At 39.4% G+C, this 25,585-nt stretch overlaps 1 protein-coding gene across 3 annotated transcripts in view; it reads left to right on the forward strand.

Annotated features, from left to right (window-relative positions):
• LOC139962930 (uncharacterized) overlaps window positions 1-25,585 on the forward strand; it is a 48,299-nt gene that overhangs the window by 7,307 nt on the left and 15,407 nt on the right. For 2 of the 3 annotated variants that reach the window (XM_071963351.1, XM_071963344.1), the window contains exons 4-30: window positions 513-764; window positions 1,631-1,882; window positions 2,091-2,342; window positions 2,924-3,175; window positions 3,391-3,642; window positions 3,877-4,128; window positions 4,346-4,597; window positions 4,782-5,033; window positions 5,772-6,023; window positions 10,136-10,384; window positions 10,527-10,778; window positions 11,033-11,284; window positions 12,897-13,148; window positions 13,460-13,711; window positions 15,347-15,598; window positions 16,180-16,428; window positions 16,643-16,894; window positions 17,120-17,371; window positions 17,874-18,125; window positions 18,781-19,032; window positions 19,399-19,650; window positions 20,220-20,471; window positions 20,977-21,228; window positions 21,878-22,129; window positions 22,499-22,750; window positions 23,322-23,573; window positions 24,203-24,454. In XM_071963351.1, the coding sequence (XP_071819452.1) occupies window positions 513-764; window positions 1,631-1,882; window positions 2,091-2,342; window positions 2,924-3,175; window positions 3,391-3,642; window positions 3,877-4,128; window positions 4,346-4,597; window positions 4,782-5,033; window positions 5,772-6,023; window positions 10,136-10,384; window positions 10,527-10,778; window positions 11,033-11,284; window positions 12,897-13,148; window positions 13,460-13,711; window positions 15,347-15,598; window positions 16,180-16,428; window positions 16,643-16,894; window positions 17,120-17,371; window positions 17,874-18,125; window positions 18,781-19,032; window positions 19,399-19,650; window positions 20,220-20,471; window positions 20,977-21,228; window positions 21,878-22,129; window positions 22,499-22,750; window positions 23,322-23,573; window positions 24,203-24,454 (6,798 nt within the window). The remainder of the gene's footprint in view (window positions 1-512; window positions 765-1,630; window positions 1,883-2,090; window positions 2,343-2,923; window positions 3,176-3,390; window positions 3,643-3,876; window positions 4,129-4,345; window positions 4,598-4,781; window positions 5,034-5,771; window positions 6,024-10,135; window positions 10,385-10,526; window positions 10,779-11,032; window positions 11,285-12,896; window positions 13,149-13,459; window positions 13,712-15,346; window positions 15,599-16,179; window positions 16,429-16,642; window positions 16,895-17,119; window positions 17,372-17,873; window positions 18,126-18,780; window positions 19,033-19,398; window positions 19,651-20,219; window positions 20,472-20,976; window positions 21,229-21,877; window positions 22,130-22,498; window positions 22,751-23,321; window positions 23,574-24,202; window positions 24,455-25,585) is intronic. The other variant, XM_071963359.1, reaches the window with a different exon arrangement.

The raw sequence follows: 25,585 nt of genomic DNA on the forward strand, positions 1-25,585 counted from the left end.
TAAATGTCTTTCCAGAAGGAATGTGGATGTATGCAAGATGTAACAATACAAGCATGTATAATCTTGTTAAAGTAGCATACTCTAAACTTCATTTCACTCAGTGCATCTTCACTTAATTTACTAGAGTATCATGCCCAAAAAGTCTCAATTTTAATTAGCAGTTAGCCTCAGTAGTTATTGACTATACATATTCTGATTCTGCATTTCTGATGGCAATTCCAGCTAGTCGGTATCCATTCTAATGTTATATGCATTCAATGAAGCATTTCAAATCTACAGGTATGTAATGGAGTGTAAATTTTGTGTTTTTTGTGCTATGCACCTGCATTGTGTGTTTGTGACTTTGGAAGTTTTACCTGAGGTATCCATTCCTATGGGAGCACCTCATCACCATCAAGTATAAATGATAATACAATATTTTGAGTAATTGACCACTCAAATTAAAAGATAAAATGACAGAAAATGTTCTTAAGTGATTGTTATAACATTTTCTGGAATGTTTAATCTCACAGGTGACGAAACCAGACCAACCATCTCTAATTGTCCTTCCAACATTCAAACCACTATCCCCCTTGGAACTGCTCAGACATCTATCCAATGGATTGAACCTACTGCTGTAGATGACTCTGGGGTTGTTAACATTATTCTGCAAACATCCACTCCTGGATCAAACTTTGGTGTTGGACCCACAACTGTTACCTACGTGTTTGCTGACCCAACAGGGAACACAGCAATTTGTTCTTTCACTGTTACCGTTATAGCTGGTAACTATTTTCTGTAAAAGTATTCAAAGGCACATCTATGATAGCTGAACACAGTCTTTCATCATTCCAGTTTGAGATCATCATGCCGATATATTCTCTTTGCATTTCAACCTTATTTCCTAAAGAAGAATTCTTGTTTACTTCATATTTATTGAGTTTAAATACTATGATCTTTTGAAATACTGGGTTTCCACCTCAACTTAACTATATACAGTGTAAGAGGTTGTCCTACTGCTTACAAAGAATCCGTAAACCCTTATACTGTTAATGTCATTAAAACTACCAGAGCGTTGTAGATGTGATACTGCTTAGGCAAGAAATCTTTGAAACAGCTTTTATTTCAGCAAGGCAAGGCAACTGCTGCATATTGTATATTGTTTGCAATACCACAGGATCTTTCACAATTTCAGAGACAACTAAACTATTAAATGTTTAAAATTAGGCAATAAAATTATTTCAAGACAGCCCTCCAATATAGAGCTGTTAGTATTGTATTTCATATAAAATGATTGAATGCAAGTAGCTTTGCTAATGATTTGCACACACACACACGCATCTATGCATTAGGATAGCTATGCATTACATTGCAGCTGTACTGAGTGTAAACTGGGATCAAGTTCTGTGCAGAGTGCTTTTGTTGGCCTGTTATTTTACTTTTTGCACATACTTGTTCGTTTGTGGGTATTTTAGCTTTGACATATTTGAAAGCAATTGGATAAAACATTTATTCAAGTTTTTTTCCCTGAGGCTTGTAGTAGTGAACATGATCAACTAACTACAATAGGGCAGACATAGAAAATGCAGCACTTGGTGGTTAAGTTTGAACATTAAATTAAGACACTTTCAATCTTTTTTTGGTGTTTCAGTTGATAATGAAAAGCCAACAATAACAGGCTGTCCAAATAACATCTTCAGGGAAATTGAATTGGGAACCCCATCGACAACTGTAGTATGGACAGAGCCAACTGCTGTAGATAACTCTGGGTCTGTTACCCTCACACTCAGAAGCCATAGCCCTGGTAGTGCCTTTGCAGTTGGATCCACTCTTGTCACTTATGAATTTACAGATCCATCTTCAAATGTTGAAATATGCTCATTTACTGTCACAGTGGTAACAGGTAAGAAAATCTAGCCTATTTGAAGGCATGCTTCGATGAAAGAACCAATGCTTCATTCACCATTTGTTTTGTTATTTGTACTAACAGTAAGCATTGTTCCACCGCTCAGCTTGCACAGTATTGCTTCTGTTTATGCTTGGTTTCCAAGAATGAACTGGACAAATTAACTATTAAATTACTATGACCATGTAATTCTTAATTCATCCAGATGACAATGTCCCACCCACAATCAGCAACTGTCCATCCAGCACATTCCAAAATATAGATATTGGTACTGGTGGTGCATCTGTGGTTTGGGTTGAACCAACAGCTACTGATCTGTCTGGAAGTGTAACGGTCACCAGTAACCGAAGCCCGGGGAGCTTTTTCCTTGGTGGGACTACTACAAATGTTGAATACGTCTTCACTGATCCATCGGGAAATGAGGCAATCTGTTCTTTCAGTGTTACAATTGAAGAAGGTATGCATTGGGGCTGTATTTATCGTTTTTAATTTATGATCAATTGTTGTTTTATTATTGCTGTTTATTATTCCTATTCCTATATTATTATGACAGAATTTTCTAGTGCCAAGCATCACCCTTATAAGAAAGAAAATATATTGCAAGATAGCCTCTCCCTTGCTGCAAAACTGGGATCACAGTAGGTGGGACTCATTCTGGTATATGTTCCTTTTCAAGTGTCCATATTGTTGATTCCTTTGCTCCAAAACTGGGTTGACAGTAGGTGGGACTCATTCTGGTATATGTTCCTTTTCAAATGTCCATATTGTTGATTCCCTTGCTCCAAACCTGGGGTGACAGTAGGTGGGATTCATTCTAGATAAAACCACTGTTTTAGACAATATTTAAGCCCTGGTTTAATTAGTGAGATTAAATTAACATAATAAGGACATGCACATGTAATTAATTGAAAGGGTACAACAGTTGTTGCAGTTGGTAACTGGCAATTTTTAAGGGTCAGTTTGGCAAGTGGTTTGAAGACCTCCCTCCGTTATGTTAATTTGAAAGTTGTTTGGTTTTAATTTTCTTCTTTCCTCTAGTTGATAACCAACAACCTACGATATCCGGCTGCCCTGCAAATATCAATGTAAACGTCGAGCTTGGGACCACCTCTGCGACTGTAACATGGATTGAACCCACTGCTGTGGACAACTCTGGTGTTGTCAACTTGATTACTCGGAGTCATGCACCAAACAGCGCGTTTCCGCTTGGAACTACTCCTGTATCATACGTTTTCACCGATCTCTCAAACAACATTGCCCAGTGCGGTTTTGATGTAACTGTGACCCCAGGTGTGTTGAAGAAGAATGAGTTTTATATATATATTATTGAAGATAGCGCTGTTAGTGTTTTGGTCAAAATTAATTAGTGTCATATCTGTTACAATTTCTTACTCTTTTATGCAACCTTTTCTGTCATGTCACCAACGATGCAACTCAACTCACATTCTGGCTCTGTGCTTTTACACATTTGAAGCATTTCTGTTTTCTGTTTTGTTTTTTTGCAGTTGATAATACACCTCCAACCGTTCTGAATTGTCCCGGTAATATCCTCCGAACTGTAGAGCTTGGTGTGACTAGCCTACCCGTGAGTTGGGTTGAACCTTCAGCTACTGATATCTCCGGGGTTGTATCTCTTGCCAGCAGGTCTCATGCTCCTGGTGATAGCTTTCCCATTGGACCAACAGTAGTGTCATACGTCTTCCTAGATAGCAGTTCTAACGATGCACCTTGTGCTTTTACTGTAACAGTTACTACTGGTGAGTATCCTCTTCGCATATATTAATCATTCATGAAAAGGGATCTTGGACAATGAATTTATTTACCGTTCAGCACTGGGTATGATGAAGACGCATCATTGTGGTTTCGTTTAGTTATATCAACATTTCTTACTTTCCTGTGCCCTTTCTGTTGGTTTGGGTTTGACATACTTCTAAATATTAACAACATTGTTAAGTGGGTTCAGTCAAGTGATTACTACTTTCAATTTTCAGAGGACACAACCCCACCAGTTATTTCCGACTGTCCAGTCGGTGTTGTTCGTGTAGTTGAGCTTGGTACTCCTGGTGCTGTTGCATCTTGGACAGAGCCCACAGCTACCGACCTTTCTGGTGCTGTTACATTGACTCAAAGAAGCCATCAACCAAACGACTTCTTTGGTATCGGTGCCACTGTCGTTTCTTACACTTTCCTCGACAACTCTGGGAATGATGCCAGTTGTTCGTTCACTGTCAACATCGTCATGCGTAAGTCTACTGATCCCAGAACTGAATTCAATTCAGCAGGTTTTATTTTGTATTGTTTTCATAAATTTAATTTTTGCAAACATGAATGGCTATTGAATACCATATGCTATGATGGTGATCTGACGGGCATTGAAACTATTTTGACAGTCTATTACTTATGTAAGTTGCTTACACATTACAGCATGCACACAGCCTCTTCTTTCATCTCAATTTGCAGAGGACACCACACCACCAACTATTGATAACTGTCCTACTAGCTTCAGCAGTATCACCGAGTTGGGTACAGGTGGAACAATTGTTAATTGGGTAGAACCAACAGCCACTGATCTATCCAATGTAGCAAACCTTATTCTTAGATCACATGAGCCAGGCACCTTCTTTACAGTTGGTACGACCACTGTCACATACAGATTCAGTGATGCAGATTCCAATTTGGCTACATGCATGTTTGACGTTACTGTTATTGCAGGTACGTTTCTATTTGCTGTCACATTTACCAAGATCTCCTTTAATCTTGTTCAATGAAAACATGCTCAGGCCACAGTACATATATATATATATATCAATATATATATATACAGTTAAATTTATTGTCATAGTCATGTCCTAATGTAACAAGACATTTGTTAATTTGTATTTGCTGCCCTCTACAGATGACAATGTACCACCAACTATTGTAAATTGTCCCACTGGTATCTTGATCAATGTTGAACTTGGAGAAACATCAAGCCAGGCTTTCTGGACTGAACCATCTGCAACTGACCTCTCAGGGCAGGCCAACCTCGTTACAAGGACAAATCAACCAGGCGATAACTTCCCATTAGGACCAACTTTGGTAACCTACGTGTTTCGTGATAACTCAGGCAATAGTGACCAGTGTCAATTTACTGTGACTGTTGGAACTAGTGAGTATAGCATATAGATATGACTTAGTATTGCTGGCACACTTGCAAATGACTGTAGAGAATAATGGTGTATCAATTTTCATTTCTAATTGAACAAAAGTAGTTTTTAATAAAGTGGCAGGTACCCACATGCAAGCTGGGACACTCATTGCTAGCTCCCCTTTTACCATTGATACTAGATACGGTTATGCAAATGCTCAGTCTGTATTACGCAGTTTACAACAAACCTATCACCATCTCACTCTTCTCTGCACTTTTGTAAGAATTGATGTTCAAAATTCGTTGCAAAATATAGCAAGACCTATATTGATTGGCAAATCAATGAGAACTTATGTAAATTACGAAGATAACGTAGAACAGGGTGAACTCCACAAGTAACTCCACAAGTTTACAGCTGCCATTATATGTCAGTTATTAATTTCATTTTCATAAACCAAACAGAATGTTGCATATTTCTCCTGCAATGCTCATTGGTAACCTCAAGTTATGTGATCTAGATCTGCAGGGGATTTTATCCTTTGCATATTCTCTATTGTCGATAAAGTTTAAGTTACTTGTACAGACTGAGGCAGCAGCTGACTGGCATGCTGTAACGACATATACAGGACAAGATAAACACTGTTATCTGAGGTTTCAATCCTAGAAGATGGCTATACCATGTATCCTGCCATTTCTGTTAGGTTTTACTTGCCCAAAATCTAAGTGTACCATGTTTTTTTTTCTTTTTGTTCTGTACAGGTGATAATACTCCACCCACCATTGCAAATTGTCCAACAAATATTGAAAGGACAGTTGAATTGGGTTCCTCTGGATTACCTGTATCATGGTTAGAGCCTACTGCAACTGATCTTTCCGGTGTTGTTACCTTGAGTGTAAGAAGCAATGCCCCTGGGTCAACATTCAACCTTGGTACTACCATAGTCAACTACATATTTATTGACAGCTCTAGCAACGAAGCTATGTGCACCTTTTCAGTCACTGTTGTACCTGGTAAGAGAATAAAAATGCCTTGCGATCTCCTTATTGTTTTTATTTACATGTACGATTCACCCATTGCATTAAGTATAGGGGATGGGTTGAAACCGGCAGGGCCTAGCTATTATACAAATTAGAACATAAGAACAAGACAAGAAAGAGAACTGAACATAGAAAATAATACCAGTTATATTCTAATCAAGTAATTGACATTCAGATTTATGTTAATTACACTTCATTAATATTCATACATGTACACTGCAAGTCAATAATAGAATAGTAAAACTTCAGCCCCCTGACAGTTGTTTGATTGCACTCATACTTTCGTCCACTGGAATGCATTACTCTGATAATTGGACCCCAGTAGCAAGGCTGTGATATCCTTGTCATACTCAGTAGGTAGGCTGGCACTGAGTAAAGACACCTTCAGTAGGCTGACACTCATTAGACTGGACCTCAGTAGGCTGTGATATCCTTGTCATATATACTCACTAGATAGGCTGGCACTGAGTGAAGACACCTTCAGTAGGCTGACACTCATTAGACTGGACCTCAGTAGGCTGTGATATCCTTGTCATATATACTCAGTAGGTAGGCTGGCACTGGATAAAGACACCTTCAGTAGGCTGACACTCATTAGACTGGACCTCAGTAGGCTGTGATATCCTTGTCATATATACTCACTAGATAGGCTGGCACTGGATAAAGACACCTTCAGTAGGCTGACACTCATTAGACTGGACCTCAGTAGGCTGTGATATCCTTGTCATATATACTCACTAGATAGGCTGGCACTGAGTGAAGACACCTTCAGTAGGCTGACACTCATTAGACTGGACCTCAGTAGGCTGTGATATCCTTGTCATATATACTCAGTAGGTAGGCTGGCACTGGATAAAGACACCTTCAGTAGGCTGACACTCATTAGACTGGACCTCAGTAGGCTGTGATATCCTTGTCATATATACTCACTAGATAGGCTGGCACTGGATAAAGACACCTTCAGTAGGCTGACACTCATTAGACTGGACCTCAGTAGGCTTCGATATCCTTGTCATATACTCACTAGATAGGCTGGCACTGGATAAAGACACCTTCAGTAGGCTGACACTCATTAGACTGGACCTCAGTAGGCTGTGATATCCTTGTCATACTCAGTAGGTAGGCTGGCACTAAGTATAGACACCTTCAGTAGGCTGACACTCATTAGACTGGACCTCAGTAGGCTGTGATATCCTTGTCATACTCAGTAGGTAGGCTGGCACTGGATAAAGACACCTTCAGTAGGCTGACACTCATTAGACTGGACCTCTGTAGGCTGTGATATCCTTGTCATATATACTCACTAGATAGGCTGGCACTGAGTATAGACACCTTCAGTAGGCTGACACTCATTAGACTGGACCTCAGTAGGCTGTGATATCCTTGTCATATATACTCACTAGATAGGCTGGCACTGAGTATAGACACCTTCAGTAGGCTGACACTCATTAGACTGGACCTCTGTAGGCTGTGATATCCTTGTCATATATACTCACTAGATAGGCTGGCACTGAGTATAGACACCTTCAGTAGGCTGACACTCATTAGACTGGACCTCAGTAGGCTGTGATATCCTTGTCATATAGTCACTAGATAAGCTGGCACTGAGTATAGACACCTTCAGTAGGCTGACACTCATTAGACTGGACCTCAGTAGGCTGTGATATCCTTGTCATACTCAGTAGGTAGGCTGGCACTGAGTTAAGACACCTTCAGTAGGCTGACACTCATTAGACTGGACCCCAGTAGGCTGTGATATCCTTGTCATATATACTCAGTAGGTAGGCTGGCACTGAGTAAAGACACCTTCAGTAGGCTGACACTCATTAGACTGGACCTCAGTAGGCTGTGATATCCTTGTCATATATACTCACTAGATAGGCTGGCACTGAGTGAAGACACCTTCAGTAGGCTGACACTCATTAGACTGGACCTCAGTAGGCTGTGATATCCTTGTCATATATACTCAGTAGGTAGGCTGGCACTGGATAAAGACACCTTCAGTAGGCTGACACTCATTAGACTGGACCTCAGTAGGCTGTGATATCCTTGTCATATATACTCACTAGATAGGCTGGCACTGAGTGAAGACACCTTCAGTAGGCTGACACTCATTAGACTGGACCTCAGTAGGCTGTGATATCCTTGTCATATATACTCAGTAGGTAGGCTGGCACTGGATAAAGACACCTTCACTAGGCTGACACTCATTAGACTGGACCTCAGTAGGCTGTGATATCCTTGTCATATATACTCACTAGATAGGCTGGCACTGGATAAAGACACCTTCAGTAGGCTGACACTCATTAGACTGGACCCCAGTAGGCTGTGATATCCTTGTCATATATACTCACTAGATAGGCTGGCACTGAGTATAGACACCTTCAGTAGGCTGACACTCATTAGACTGGACCTCAGTAGGCTGTGATATCCTTGTCATATAGTCACTAGATAAGCTGGCACTGAGTATAGACACCTTCAGTAGGCTGACACTCATTAGACTGGACCTCAGTAGGCTGTGATATCCTTGTCATACTCAGTAGGTAGGCTGGCACTGAGTATAGACACCTTCAGTAGGCTGACACTCATTAGACTGGACCTCAGTAGGCTGTGATATCCTTGTCATATAGTCACTAGATAAGCTGGCACTGAGTATAGACACCTTCAGTAGGCTGACACTCATTAGACTGGACCTCAGTAGGCTGTGATATCCTTGTCATACTCAGTAGGTAGGCTGGCACTGAGTATAGACACCTTCAGTAGGCTGACACTCATTAGACTGGACCTCAGTAGGCTGTGATATCCTTGTCATACTCAGTAGGTAGGCTGGCACTGGATAAAGACACCTTCAGTAGGCTGACACTCATTAGACTGGACCTCAGTAGGCTGTGATATCCTTGTCATACTCAGTAGGTAGGCTGGCACTGAGTATAGACACCTTCAGTAGGCTGACACTCATTAGACTGGACCTCAGTAGGCTGTGATATCCTTGTCATACTCAGTAGGTAGGCTGGCACTGAGTATAGACACCTTCAGTAGGCTGACACTCATTAGACTGGACCTCAGTAGGCTGTGATATCCTTGTCATACTCAGTAGGTAGGCTGGCACTGGATAAAGACACCTTCAGTAGGCTGACACTCATTAGACTGGACCCCAGTAGGCTGTGATATCCTTGTCATATATACTCAGTAGGTAGGCTGGCACTGAGTATAGACACCTTCAGTAGGCTGACACTCATTAGACTGGACCTCAGTAGGCTGTGATATCCTTGTCATATATACTCACTAGATAGGCTGGCATTGAGTATAGACACCTCAGTAGGCTGAACTCAGTCAGCTTACAGCTTCCTGACATGTCAAGGACATTAATGTAGCATGTTGCTTTGGGCCTGGCAGTTCTGCCTCAAAGCTTATTTGTGGGGAGTAGAATATTCTAACTGTTGGGAACGGGGAGGGGTTGGATATAGACAGCTTCTGTGAAATTATTCAAGACTGTTATGTAGTACAAGTAGGTGCCTGATATAGACTAAGCCTGGTTCTCTATTATGTGACTGCTCCCATGCTGTGCACTTACGAAAGCCAGTCTTTAATCCAATTCCTGAGACTATTTGCAACTGTTATTTCAGGCTTCTTTGGGTTGTGGCCTGGCCTAGTATGAACTGCCAATAACGTAGCTTGTCAATCTTGCCTAGTCAGTTACTCTAACTGTATGTAATGCAAACCCTTCCACATCGTTATTGCTACTCATTGTTATTACTACATGAATCTTTTTAATGGTCCAAATTGTGGCAGTGATTATTTTAAGAAGTTCTGTTGGTTTTGTCAGTATTACAGCTTTGTATGAGAATGCATGCCACGTGTGTAGCTTACTTCTATTCTCAACGATTTACTGGATGTCTGAAAAATGGGGTGATGGAAGTTTTCATGACATCGCAAATGTTTTGTTCTCAATTGGCTATCTGACGCCCTCTATTTGGACTTACGGAACTGAGGCTGGTTTTCGTACCGTATCGTATGAAATAATAAACTAGGTATATAGTTCTTTTAAGGGACTGAAACAAATACTTCTTCTTCATTCAACACAGTTGACACAACAAGACCCACCATTTCAAATTGTCCTGCTAATATTGCTGAGGTTATAGAAGTTGGAACCACCAGTGCATTTGTGTCCTGGACAGAACCCACAGCAACAGATGCCTCAGGACAAGTGTTTACCTCGCGGTCAGAAGCACCAGGAAATTTGTTTCCTGTTGGGCCTACACCTGTGACCTACACATTCACTGACAATTCTAACAACTTTGCAGAATGTGAATTTGTTGTTACCGTCATTCAAAGTAAGTTGCTTGTGACAAATACATTTGCTTAAAACTTTGCTAGTAGTATCAGTGTGCACAATGTCTAAAATTTTGTTCAGTCAATTTGGCTTGTGGTGTATTTCTTTCTTAGTATTCATTGATGGTGGTTTTTTTTCTGCAGCGGACACCCTTCCTCCTACTCTTCAGAGCTGTCCAACTGACCTGAGTGCAATCACAGAACTTGGAACTAGTGGAACTGTCGTTGTGTGGACTGAACCCATTGCAACAGATATCTCTGGCGTTGCTAACTTGGTTTTCCAATCTCACCAGAGTGGAAACCTCTTTGTAGTTGGAGAAACAGACGTCATTTACACCTTTGCTGATAATACTGGCAATTCTGTTGATTGCGAGTTTACAGTTACCGTCACAACAGGTGTGTATTTGTCAGTACCAACAACCTTATTTTGTCACAATGTTTGTCAGTTTCTCAACTTGATTAGTAGTGACTGTTGTTTTCGATTGTAAAATAAGCTGTTTGGTTTACTGTTACAAGACAAAAGATATTACTACCTCTGCAATTGATTTTGCTGCAAATCTTGTCAACTCATTCATTCTTAGTAGCGTGAAAGACATCTGTTGTTTGCACCGCTGAGCAAAATCCTCATGTTTCCACATTCTCCCACACAGAGGATACTCAACGACCAACTATTGCCAATTGTCCTACAAACATTGAAACAACCGTTGAGCTGGGAAGTAGTGGTGCTGTAGCAAATTGGATTGAACCCACAGCAACTGACATATCTGGTACAGCAACCCTTGTTCTTAGAACAGCTGAGCCAGGTTCTTCTTTCTCTCTTGGTGACACTACTGTTAATTACATCTTCAGAGATGCTAGTGGCAACAATGCCATCTGCTCCTTCTCAGTCATTGTCAACAGTGGTAAGTAGCAGACATGATTCACAACCCTGCTTCCCATCCACGCCACCACTCCCCCACCCCCACTACACAAACAATATTTGTAGGTGTGTTAGTTTATGTTACTTTTAATGGAGCCTTTTCTTTTGGACATCTAACTTGCAGCATTTAGAAATGTAAATATGTTTGGTAAGAATGTTATTATCCCAATTTTATTGCCATTGTCTCAAGATACTTTGTTTGGCAAATTTTCCACCCAGATCCCTCCTCCCCTCCACTGGATGTCCCCAGATCCCTCCTCCCCTCCACTGGATGTCCCCAGATCCCTCCTCCCCTCAACTGGATGTCCCCAGATCCCTCCGCCCTTCCACTGGATGTCCCCAGATCCCTCCTCCCCTCCACTGGATGTCCCCAGATCCCTCCTCCCCTCCACTGGATGTCCCCAGATCCCTCCTCCCCTCCACTGGATGTCCCCAGATCCCTCCTCCCCTCCACTGGATGTCCCCAGATCCCTCCTCCCCTCCACTGGATGTCCCCAGATCCCTCCTCCCCTCCACTGGATGTCCCCAGATCCCTCCTCCCCTCCACAGGATGTCCCCAGATCCCTCCTCCCTTCCACTGGATGTCCCCAGATCCCTCCTCCCCTCCACTGGATGTCCCCAGATCCCTCCTCCCTTCCACTGGATGTCCCCAGATCCCTCCTCCCCTCCACTGGATGTCCCCAGATCCCTCCTCCCCTCCACTGGATGTCCCCAGATCCCTCCTCCCCTCCACTGGATGTCCCCAGATCCCTCCTCCCCTCCACTGGATGTCCCCAGATCCCTCCTCCCCTCCACTGGATGTCCCCAGATCCCTCCTCCCCTCCACTGGATGTCCCCAGATCCCTCCTCCCCTCCACTGGATGTCCCCAGATCCCTCCTCCCTTCCACTGGATGTCCCCAGATCCCTCCTCCCCTCCACTGGATGTCCCCAGATCCCTCCTCCCTTCCACTGGATGTCCCCAGATCCCTCTTCCCCTCCACTGGATGTCCCCAGATCCCTACTCCCCTCCACTGGATGTCCCCAGATCCCTCCTCCCCTCCACTGGATGTCCCCAGATCCCTCCTCCCCTCCACTGGATGTCCCCAGATCCCTCCTCCCCTCCACTGGATGTCCCCAGATCCCTCCTCCCTTCCACTGGATGTCCCCAGATCCCTCCTTCCTCCACTGGATGTCCCCATATCTCTCCTCCCCTCCACCAGATGTCCCCAGATCCCTACTCCCCTCCACTGGATCATCAGACCACAAAACAAAAACATGAAGCATAGTTTCAAATCTAGTTAAACATGTATCTTCTGCAAGGCTATTAAAAGATTTGCCATCATTTTGCATATTATCACTCAAATAACTATGCAAGCTGGAAGAGGATAATTCACTCTACTCCCTTTCGACACCCTGGCTGAATTTTTTACATCCAGACCAATGACCATGAAGTTGATATAATGAAAACCAGATAAGGGTACATAAGGTGACATACTTTATATTCAAGCAGATTGGTGCGATATTTAAATAGAAACTGATGCTATGTATGCCCTTTAAGCTATGGATTTTGTTTCAAGTCAAATATGACAAAGCTTCTCTTTGATGTTATGTGCAGTGGATACCACACCACCGGCCATTGAAAACTGTCCATCCAATATTGATGTAACTGTGGAACTTGGAACACCATCGACTCCTGTCAACTGGATTGAACCTACTGCAACAGACTTATCAGGAACAGTCACACTTTCCCAGCGTTCTCATAGCCCGGGTAGTACATTCCCTGTAGGCATGACCGTTGTGTCCTATACCTTCACTGATTCTGGTGGCATATCTGCCATGTGCTCCTTTGTGGTTAATGTCATACCAGGTAATTATCTGTGTTAATGGGATCATTACCAAAATTCTTTTAATGAAAATGAATAAATGAAACATATCCCTTTGCAGGCATTGCCTGAAATGTTAGAAAAAAAAGCCAATTTTTCAGAAGCGTTTTTACTTGAATTATGTTTTTCAACTTGGCAAACTACATTGCTATAGTATTTTATAACTTGACTACATGTATTCAGAATTGCTTGTATTGTAAAAGCTTTGCTTGCAGGTGCATTTTTTCTTTAAGCATACACCAGTGTGCACGATGCTAAGCACCATCCAACTGTATTCTTCTATTTTGCTCTCTAGTTGACAGAACACCGCCAACTATTTCCAACTGCCCCACAAATATCGGAGCAGTGGTGGAGCTAGGTACTACCAGTGCCAATGTACAATGGCAAGAACCCACCGCTACGGATGCATCAAACCAGGTTTCACTTTTGATACGCTCGCATGCCCCAGGCTCTTCATTCTTAGTCGGTTCAACCACTGTCACCTACAGATTTGGTGATAATGCTAACAACATTAATGATTGCATCTTTGATGTGATTGTTACCACAGGTGAGTGAAATTTAATGTTCTGCAGTTGTTGCTTCCTTATATATCTAGCTGGCTATTGGATGGCTGGGTGCTATACATAGCTCAAGGTCTTGTATTTGATAACATCAACGATGTGGACGTACAGATGTTCAGATTATTGACAAAGAGGAAAAGCCCAGTCATTGACATATCAGGTGTGAATGAACAATGGGGATTTATAACATCTAAGGAACCTCATATTGGGAGTTGAACATGACAATTTATTTTCACCTGCAAATCTTGCACTAATATGTAAACATACAACTATTTAACTATTTAATATCTCCTTATATGTGACACAGGATGGCTGCTGATATTTTTAAAATATTGTCTTTGGATAACATGAATACAAACTTTGGGACACCTACTTCTTCATATTTGGAAAACCTTGTCACAATGGCTTCAATGGCTTCAACTGTGTTGTGCAAACATTTTACTAGAATGTCAACCCTACCCTTACTCAAATTCCATATCTGGTTTTATATCTGGCTATATCTGGATAGATAAAGTTTGATATGGCCATATAAAGCCAGATATATCTTGATATAATTGTAATCCAGATATGCATATCAAGTTTGATATGGCCATACAAAGCCAGATATAACTGGATAAAGAGTCAATCCAGATATACATATAAAGTTTGATATGGCAATATAAAGCCAGATATATCTTGGTATAATTGTAATCCAGATATGCATATAAAGTTTGATATAGACATATAAAGCCAGATATAACTGGATAAAGAGTCAATCCAGATATGCATATAAAGTTTGATATAGACATATAAAGCCAGGTATAACTGGATAAAGAGTCAATCCAGATATGCATATCAAGTTTGATATTGCCATATAAAGCCAGATATATCTTGGTATAATTGTAATCCAGATATCCATATCAAGTTTAATATGACCATATAAATCCAGATATATCTTGGTATAATTGTAATCCAGATATGCATATAAAGTTTGATATGGCCATATAAAGCCAGATATATCTTGGTATAATTGTAATCCAGATATGCATATCAAGTTTGATATAGACATATAAAGCCAGATATAACTGGATAAAGAGTCAATCCAGATATGCATATAAAGTTTGATATGGCCATATGAAGCCAGATATATCTTGGTATAATTGTAATCCAGATATCCATATCAAGTTTGATATGACCATATAAAGCCAGATATATCTTGGTATAATTGTAATCCAGATATGCATATCAAGTTTGATATAGCCATATAAAGCCAGATATAACTGGATAAAGAGTCAATCCAGATATGCATATAAAGTTTGATATGGCCATATGAAGCCAGATATATCTTGGTATAATTGTAATCCAGATATCCATATCAAGTTTGATATGACCATATAAAGCCAGATATATATTGATATAATTGTAAACCAGATATGCATATAAAGTTTGATATGGCCATATAAAGCCAGATATAACTGGATATAAAGTCAATCCAGATATACACATATAAAGTTTTATAATGACTTTGCCCTAATGAGTTCCCTCATGTGAATCCCACTTATGTAGCAAGAATGTTGTAAAAATGTTATACGAATTCCAATGACTTTTTACATTTTCATCCCTATCGTTTCTTCTGCCATCAGAGGACACCACCCCACCAATTATCCAGAATTGCCCAGCAAACATCAATTCAATCGTTGAACTAGGAACTCCTGGTCGACTTGTGTCTTGGACGGAACCCACAGCTTTTGATGCATCTGGTGTTGTGAACATTGTTCTTCAGTCTCACACAACAAATAGTCTGTTCCCTGTTGGATCCACCATAGTTACCTATGTGTTTTCAGACGATAGTGGACTTACTTCAACTTGCACCTTTACTGTCACTATTATAACAAGTAAGACCATGATTAATGTATGGGTGTGTGCTACTTGCCTTCTTTCTTATATCCATCCTGACAACTCAATTTGACTCTTTCAGTACCTTCATTTGACAATAAAGCTTCATCAATGTTACAAGAGAACCTAGTCACCAATCACACGCTTTCAAGATGGCAATTTCTTGTACTGATAGGGCAAATAATCGTGAAATCTGGAGGTTTCCTGTCACTAATTTAAATTTAATATCAGTATTATGATCAGTATTGATTTTTGTGCTAAGGGATTTTGTGTTAAAAATAAAGACAGAAAAATTGCTAGGGAAGGTGGTGACACAGCTTCTTTCTCCTTTTTTTTGGTGGGGTGGGGGTGGGGACACTGCCACTCCAAACCCTCCCACAAGTATGCAACATTAAAAGTGGCATTGTCCTCACTGAATGCTGTCAGACAACATTGTTTTGTATGAATAACTTTTCCACCAAAAGGGAGTAAGATTGATAGTTAAGGGAAATGTTAAGTTTGCAGCTTGAATCATAAGAATTATTCACTCTATTTACATTTTCCTATTTTAACCTTGGATATTAATTTTGTTTTCTTGCAGCTGATAACACTCCTCCAGTAATTTCAAACTGTCCTGATAATATACTGTTAAATATTGAGCTTGGTATTACCTCTGCAATTGCATTCTGGGTAGAACCAACAGCAACAGATCTCTCCGGTGTAGCAAATATTGTATCCCAGTCAGCTTCTCCAGGGGACGCCTTCTCACTAGGAACCACTATTGTGAATTACGTCTTCTCTGATGGCTTTAACTCCGATTCTTGTGCCTTTAATGTAGTAGTTACTCCTGGTAAGTCCCTCTAGTGTTGTAGCAGTCATTTTCTGATTGATTGATTGATTGATTTCTTTGTTAAATTTCCATCATAAATTTCACTGGAAATTTTAAGTACCCACAAATGGTGGAAAAGTCTGTATTGTGGAGAGCTTCTATCCTGTATATGATCACAAAGCGCATCTTTCGAATCTTTTCCAACTTTGTATTATTTTGATTTTCTCTCTTACAGTCGATACCCAGCCACCTGTCATTGCCAATTGTCCTGCGCCGATCTCTGTTGTAATTGAGTTGGGATCCACTGGCGGTGTAGCTTTCTGGACCGAACCGACAGCAACCGACTTTTCTGGAACTGTTACACTGATAGAAAGGACCAATTCTCCTGGATCAGTATTCCCTGTTGGCACAACAGTTGTTAGGTATACTTTCTCTGATAATGGAGGAAATGAAGACTTTTGCACATTCCCAGTGACTGTTACCACAGGCAAGCTATTATTTGGTGTTCATTTTACATAATCAGAGTAAGAAATATATATGTAGTTAATTTTCAAATGATCATTGATATAACTTGATTTTTTGTTTACGAATATTCTGTTTGACATCTTAATTAGCTTTGGGCAAATGTATCACAAACAGCCCATTGTGCACTATTTGACAAAGTCATTAATGGACAATGATGACTAATTTTTCTCTTTCATTTAAAATACAGAGGACACTCAAGATCCAATAATCAGTAATTGCCCGGCTAATATCCCTGTAACCATCGAACTTGGGATAACTCAAGGTGTAGCGTCGTGGACAGAGCCAACTGCTACTGACATTTCTGGAACTGCAAATCTTGTACAGAGGACCAGTAGTCCTAACTCTCTATTTCCAATTGGTTCCACTGATGTCACTTACACATTCTCTGACAATGCTGGAAATACTGCAGAATGTATATTTACTGTGACAGTTACTACTGGTAAGTTGTCATTGTAGTTGACAGCACTGGTGATATTTTGGCCATATTACTTGTACTGAAATGATTGTGACAGGGAGTTGCAGATAGCTTTGTTGTTTGACTGAGTCTGATAGAGCCATTGGTGCATCCTTGAGCAAGAGGGACTGAATAACTATACTTGAACAATTACTTATTTAACCAGGAAACTTTAGTTTTGGTTTGACTTTATCATCCATTACTTTCGAATTTCTTTGTATATTATATTTTTGGCAAAATCTGTAAGAAACCTCTTCTTGAATTCATTATTCTGCAGTCATAAAGTAGGTGCCTCTCAATAGTGGATTTCTTGATTAAAACATTTTTGTGCATTTTGATATTAACACTTTGTTATTACATCTAGTTCTGTTATAGCAATTTTTTCATTTGAAACAATCTTTGCAATATGTTTGCCAGAGACTCTCAGTTGATCATGACATATCGCAATGCACATTTATCCAGTAATAATGGACATTTGTTTCTTCAGTTGACACCACACCACCAATCATCCAGAATAGCCCAGCAGACATATCAAGAGTTGTAGAATTTGGTGTTAGTGGCATTCCAGTCTCTTGGATAGAACCAACAGCTTTTGATTTGTCAGGTGTTGCAAATCTTGTTTTGCGTTCACATGAACCTGGATCTGTATTCCCAGTGGGAACTACAGTTGTAACTTACACATTCAGCGATGCTAGCGGCAATCCTTCTCAGACTGAATTTACTGTCACTGTCACTACAGGTAGGTTTATTAAAATCCGCAATTCAAGACACTCTGGTGTTGTTCTCTTAATTCTCATAAACAAAGAAAAATCCTGTCTTTCTATGTCATCTCCCTACATGTAATGTATAGGAGGATGGGATATTGTACTTTACCCCACATCTGAAATGTGATGGAGTGGGGTGTGTGATTGGGTTGTGTGAATGAGCAAAATAGTATTGCAAACTTCTCCTAGATTGTAAGTACAATCAAGTTGAATTTTGGTGGGTGTACATGTGCCTGGCCATGTAAGCTCGTACCTGAGTGATTGATGATGTGATAGGTCAAAGGTCAAGAAAACTGAAAATTAGATTTTTCTGCTTGTTCATATGTTGGAAAAAGTCATTTAACTGCAAGATATGTAAATATGATGGGAAATTTGTTAAACTAGTACTAAAATGGTTGTTAAGGTTCAAGGTCAATGGAGGTTGCAGGCCAAATTAAAAAATTACAAAATTAGCTCATGGTTGAAATCTGTATGAAATATGTATATGGACCATGTAATGTGTGTACATCTGAGATGTATTTCCTCAACCCAAAAAGGTTTTTTAATATATTATTATGTGAAGACTGGTCATTGCAAGTAGCATGAATTCCATCAAAAGTGAAGAAACGTCTTTTTACTGTTTTTATTCAGAGGACACTGTGCCACCAACGATCCAGAATTGTCCAAGTAACATCGGATTGGTTGTTGAGTTGGGTATTACTTCTACCTCTGCCTTCTGGTTAGAACCAACAGCAACTGATCTTTCTGGAACTGTCAACCTAGTCACCAGATCTCACACACCTGGTAGTAGCTTCCCATTAGGAACAACTGGAGTGACTTATACCTTCACAGATGCATCCAATAACCCTTCAACATGTTCTTTCAATGTTGTTGTTTCCGTAGGTAAATAAAGACTGACTATATTGTCATATTAATAAAAAGCCGAAGTTAATTCGTTTGGTTTTGGTTTTCCCTATCTTCAAATGGTAGAAAAATTTAGTCAACATTCTTACTAAATATCATATTTTAAATAGTGTATTTCTTGGAAAGACAGTTTTTATTATTAAGCTAAGGCCTTTGTCTGTGTTTTGTTACAATATATACTTTTGTTTCACATGCTCTGTTTGTCTCTGTTCGAATTTCATGAATCATTCATTACAAGTAAGTCCACATAGTTTGTCATTTCTACTATGTACAGTTAGTAGTAGTCGTAGTCGTAGAGAAAGAGATTAAGACTTTGCCTCTCCTGCTTGCCTCTCTATCCATTAGAGGATACCACTCCACCAGTGGTCAGTAACTGTCCAGCACCAATACCAATCACTGTGGAACTTGGAAGTACAGAAGCATCTGCCCAGTGGCAGGAGCCAACAGCTACTGATCTGTCAGGAATCGTTTCATTAGCTCAGAGAAGCCATGCTCCTGGTTCCAGTTTCCCTCTTGGAACCACTGTTGTAACTTACAGATTTATTGACAATGCTGGCAACGATGTTGACTGCAGTTTTCCAGTCACCGTCACACCATGTGAGTTTTCTTCGTTCAATCGGCGGTCTTCTTCTTAAGAAGTCTCGTAGTACCAACGTTAATGAGATAAATGAAATTTGATGGCCTGCTGCTGAAGCCTTCACCATAAGACCTCTACATAAAATATTTTATCAAATGTAACCAAGTTTTTGTGATCAATACCAGTAAGCAATAATTGACTGATCCAAATGACTCAATTATTCTTTATAGTTACTTCATAAGTTACCAATCATACCATGAACTTAAGAACTTTGTTATGAAATGTGGAGAAAATCAGTGTGAGGTGCTATTTTAAAAATGGATCATTTCAAGCTCTTCCTTCCTATTGGCAGTACCTTGCAGTTTGTTATATTGCTAAATTGATTTAAATTATTTGTAATTGTACCTTTAATTGCTGATTTGTTTGGTTACAGCTGATACATTGCTACCCACATATTTATAAACCTATGAAGCATTGAATGTATTTGTGAGAAATAATTCACAACAAAACACTCACTGCAAATTTGAGAATATCATTATGATGGAACAGGGTCTCAAGACTTTTTTTTTCTATTTTATTTAAAATACAGCTGATACTCAAGATCCAATAATCAGTAATTGCCCGGCTAATATCTTTGTTACCATTGAACTTGGGATAACTAGAGGTGTTGCATCATGGACAGAGCCAACTGCTACTGACATTTCTGGAACTACAACTCTTGCACAGAGGACCAGTAGTCCTGACTCTCTATTTCCAATTGGTTCCACTGATGTCACTTACACATTCTCTGACAACTCTGGAAATACTGCAGAATGTACATTTACTGTGACAGTTTCTACTGGTAAGTTGTCAATTGTAGTTGACAGCACTGGTGATATCTTTGCCATATTACTTGTACTGAAATGATGTGGTGCCAGAGAGTTGCAGATAGCTTTGTCGTTTGACTGAGTCTGATAAAGCCATTGGTGCGTTCTTGAGCAAGAGGGACTGAATAACTGGTACTGGAACATTACTTATTTAACCAGGAAACTTTAGTTATGATTTGACTTTATCATCCATTACTTTCGAATTTCTTTGTATATTATGTTTTTGGCAAAATCTGTAAGAAACCTCTTCTTGAATTCATTATTCTGCAGTCATAAAGTAGGTGCCTCTCAATAGTGGATTTCTTGATCAAAACATTTTTGTGCATTTTCATATTAACACTTTATTATTACATCTAGTTCTGTTATAGCAATTTTCTCATTTGAAACAATCTTTGCAATATGTTTGCCAGAGACTCTTGGTCGATCATGTTTTATCGCAATGCACATTTATCCAGTAATAATGGACATTTGTTTCTTCAGTTGACACCACACCACCAATCATCCAGAATAGCCCAGCAGACATATCAAGAGTTGTAGAATTTGGTGTTAGTGGCATTCCAGTCTCTTGGATAGAACCAACAGCTTTTGATTTGTCAGGTGTTGCAAATCTTGTTTTGCGTTCACATGAACCTGGATCTGTATTCCCAGTGGGAACTACAGTTGTAACTTACACATTCAGGGATGCTAGTGGCAATCCTTCTCAGACTGAATTTACCGTCACTGTCACTACAGGTAGGTTTATTAAAATCCACAATTCAAGACACTCTGGTGTTGTTCTCTTAATTTTCATAAACAAAGAAAAATCCTGTCTTTCTATGTCATCTCCCTACATGTAATGTATAGGAGGATGGGATATTGCACTTTACCCCACATCTGAAATGTGATGGAGTGGGGTGTGTGATTGGGTTGTGTGAATGAGCAAAATAGTATTGCAAACTTCTCCTAGATTTGTAAGTCCAATCAGGTTCAAATTTGGTGGGTGTACATGTGCCTGGCCATGTAAGCTCGTACCTGCGTGATTGATGATGTGATAGGTCAAAGGTCAAGAAAACTGAAAATTATATTTTTCTGCTTGTTCATATGTTGGAAAAAGTCATTTAACTGCAAGATATGTAATTATTATGGGAAATTTGTTAAACTAGTACTAAAATGGTTGTTAAGGTTCAAGGTCAATGGAGGTTGCAGGTCAAATTACAAAATTTGATCATGGTTGAAATCTGTATGAAATATGTATATGGATCATGTAATGTATGTTCATCTGAGATGTATTTCCTCATCCCCAAAAGGTTTTTTTTATATGTTATTACATGAAGACTGGTCATTGCAAGTAGCATGAATTCCATCAAAAGTGAAGAAACATCTTTTTACTGTTTACATTCAGAGGACACTGTGCCACCAACCATCCAGAATTGTCCAAGTAACATCGGATTGGTTGTTGAGTTGGGTAGTACTTCTGCCCCTGCCTTCTGGTTAGAACCAACAGCAACTGATCTTTCTGGAACTGTCAACCTAGTCACCAGATCCCACACACCTGGTAGCAGCTTCCCATTAGGAACAACTGGAGTGACTTATACCTTCACAGATGCATCCAATAACCCTTCAACATGTTCTTTCAATGTTGTTGTTTCCGTAGGTAAATAAAGACTGACTATATTGTCGTAATAAAAAGCCGAAGTTAATTCGTTTTGGTTTTGGTTTATCCTATTTTTAAAATGGTAGAAAAATTTAGTCAACATTCTTACTAAATATCATATTTTAAATAGTGTATTTCTTGGAAAGACAGTTTTCATTGATAAGCTAAGGCCTTTGTCTGTGTTACAATATAAACTTTTGTTACACATGCTCTGTTTGTCTCTGTTCGAATTTCATGAATCATTCATTACAAGTAAGTCCACATAGTTTGTCATTTCTACTAAGTACAGTTAGTAGTAGTCGTAGTAGTAGTAGTAGAAGAGAAAGAGATTAAGACTTTGCCTCTCCTGCTTGCCTCTCTATCCATTAGAGGATACCACTCCACCAGTGGTCAGTAACTGTCCAGCACCAATACCAATCACTGTGGAACTTGGAAGTACAGAAGCATCTGCCCAGTGGCAGGAGCCAACAGCTACTGATCTGTCAGGAATCGTTTCATTAGCTCAGAGAAGCAATGCTCCTGGTTCCAGTTTCCCTCTTGGAACCACTGTTGTAACTTACAGATTTATAGACAATGCTGGCAACGATGTTGTCTGCAGTTTTCCAGTCACCGTCACACCATGTGAGTTTTCTTCGTTCAATCGGCGGTCTTCTTCTTAAGAAGTCTCGTAGTACCAACGTTAATGAGATAAATGAAATTTGATGGCTTGCTGCTGAAGCCTTCACCATAAGACCTCTACAAAAAATATTTCATCAAATGTAACCAAGTTTTTGTGATCAATACCAGTAAGCAATAATTGACTGATCCAAATGACTCAATTATTCTTTATAGTTACTTCATAAGTTACCAATCATACCATGAACTTAAGAACTTTGTTATGAAATGTGGAGAAAATCAGTGTGAGGTGCTATTTTAAAAATGGATCATTTCAAGCTCTTCCTTCCTATTGGCAGTACCTTGCAGTTTGTTATATTGCTAAATTGATTTAAATTATTTGTAATTGTACCTTTAATTGCTGATTTGTTTGGTTACAGCTGATACATTGCTACCCACATATTTATAAACCTATGAAGCATTGAATGTATTTGTGAGAAATAATTCACAACAAAACACTCACTATGCAAATTTGAGAATATCATTATGATGGAACAGGGTCTCAAGACTTTTTTTTTCTATTTTATTTAAAATACAGCTGATACTCAAGATCCAATAATCAGTAATTGCCCGGCTAATATCTTTGTTACCATTGAACTTGGGATAACTAGAGGTGTTGCATCATGGACAGAGCCAACTGCTACTGACATTTCTGGAACTACAACTCTTGCACAGAGGACCAGTAGTCCTAACTCTCTATTTCCAATTGGTTCCACTGATGTCACTTACACATTCTCTGACAACTCTGGAAATACTGCAGAATGTACATTTACTGTGACAGTTACTACTGGTAAGTTGTTCACTATACATATGATAAGCTGCCTTGTTTTCACAATCTTCTGTTCCTTATACAGACTTTTGGCCATGTCACTCATACAGGGGGGTCTACTAACATGTGTTGTACATTAATGTGTCAGGGTCACAATTGTAGTTGACAGCACTGGTGATATCTTAGCCATATTACTTGTAATGAAATGATGAGGTGCCAGAGAGTTGCAAATAGCTTTGTTGTTTGACTGAGTCTGATAGAGCCATTGGTGCGTTCTTGAGCAAGAGGGACTGAATAACTAATACTTGAACAATTTCTTATTTAACCAGGAAACTTTAGTTATGGTTTGACTTTATCATCCATTACTTTCGAATTTCTTTGTATATTATGTTTTTGGCAAAATCTGTAAGAAACCTCTTCTTGAATTCATTATTCTGCAGTCATAAAGTAGGTGCCTCTCAATAGTGGATTTCTTGATCAAAACATTTTTGTGCATTTTCATATTTACACTTCATTAATACAGCAAGTTCTGTTATAGCAATTTTCTCATTTGAAACAATCTTTGCAATATGTTTGCCAGAGACTCTTGGTCGATCATGTTTTATCGCAATGCACATTTATCCAGTAATAATGGACATTTGTTTCTTCAGTTGACACCACACCACCAATCATCCAGAATAGCCCAGCAGACATATCAAGAGTTGTAGAATTTGGTGTTAGTGGCATTCCAGTCTCTTGGATAGAACCAACAGCTTTTGATTTGTCAGGTGTTGCAAATCTTGTTTTGCGTTCACATGAACCTGGATCTGTATTCCCAGTGGGAACTACAGTTGTAACTTACACATTCAGGGATGCTAGTGGCAATCCTTCTCAGACTGAATTTACCGTCACTGTCACTACAGGTAGGTTTATTAAAATCCACAATTCAAGACACTCTGGTGTTGTTCTCTTAATTCTCATAAACAAAGAAAAATCCTGTCTTTCTATGTCATCATGTAATGTATAGGAGGATGGGATATTGTACTTAACCCCACATCTGAAATGTGATGGAGTGGGTGTGTGATTGGGTTGTGTGAATGAGCAAAATAGTATTGCAAACTTCTCCTAGATTGTAAGTACAATCAAGTTCAAATTTGGTGGGTGTACATGTGCCTGGCCATGTAAGCTCGTACCTGCGTGATTGATGATGTGATAGGTCAAAGGTCAAGAAAACTGAAAATTATATTTTTCTGCTTGTTCATATGTTGGAAAAAGTCATTTAACTGCAAGATATGTAAATATTATGGGAAATTTGTCAAACAAGTACTAATATGGTTGTTAAGGTTCAAGGTCAATGGAGGTTCAAGGTCAAATTGGACTAAATTTTTGAAAAATTGTCTCAAACTCCTCGTAAACTGTAAGTCCGATCATTGGTTGATAGGTGCATGACCATGTAAACTTGTGCCTTCATACTTGTGATGTCATAGGATAAAGGTCAGAGGTAAAACAAAAATTAAAATTTGGGTTTTGGCTATTTTTCTTGTCAAAATGTAGAAAAAAAGCGTTTAACTGCAAGATATGTAGAGAATTAAAAGTAATGCAGATTTTTGTGTTATGTCAAGGACAAAGGTGAATTGAAGTCAATCTCATCATGGAGGAGATGAGATCTGCAACTATAGCTAGACTGTCCTCGTGTCTGATCTTTTATCATGTCTGGTCTTATAAGTTATCATCTGATTTATGTAACATTTTCATTACTTGTCTTATACTTGCATCACTCTTCAGTAGGGCGTAAGCCACACACTCAACGAGAACTTCTCCAATGAACTTCTTCTCAATGAGAACTTCTTCTCAATGAGAACTTCTCCAGTATTCCTTACAACATTTCAGTGCACTTTTACAACAGCTCGTTTTAATTTTACAAAATTTGATCATATTTGAAATCTGGGTTACTATGTATATGGCTAATGTAATGTGTGTTCATCTGAGATGTATTTCCTAAACCCCAAAAGGTTTTTTAATATATTATTACATGAAGACTGGTCATTGCAAGT

Source organism: Apostichopus japonicus, chromosome 3 (genome assembly GCF_037975245.1).
Source record: "Apostichopus japonicus isolate 1M-3 chromosome 3, ASM3797524v1, whole genome shotgun sequence".
NCBI lineage: Eukaryota > Metazoa > Echinodermata > Holothuroidea > Aspidochirotida > Stichopodidae > Apostichopus > Apostichopus japonicus.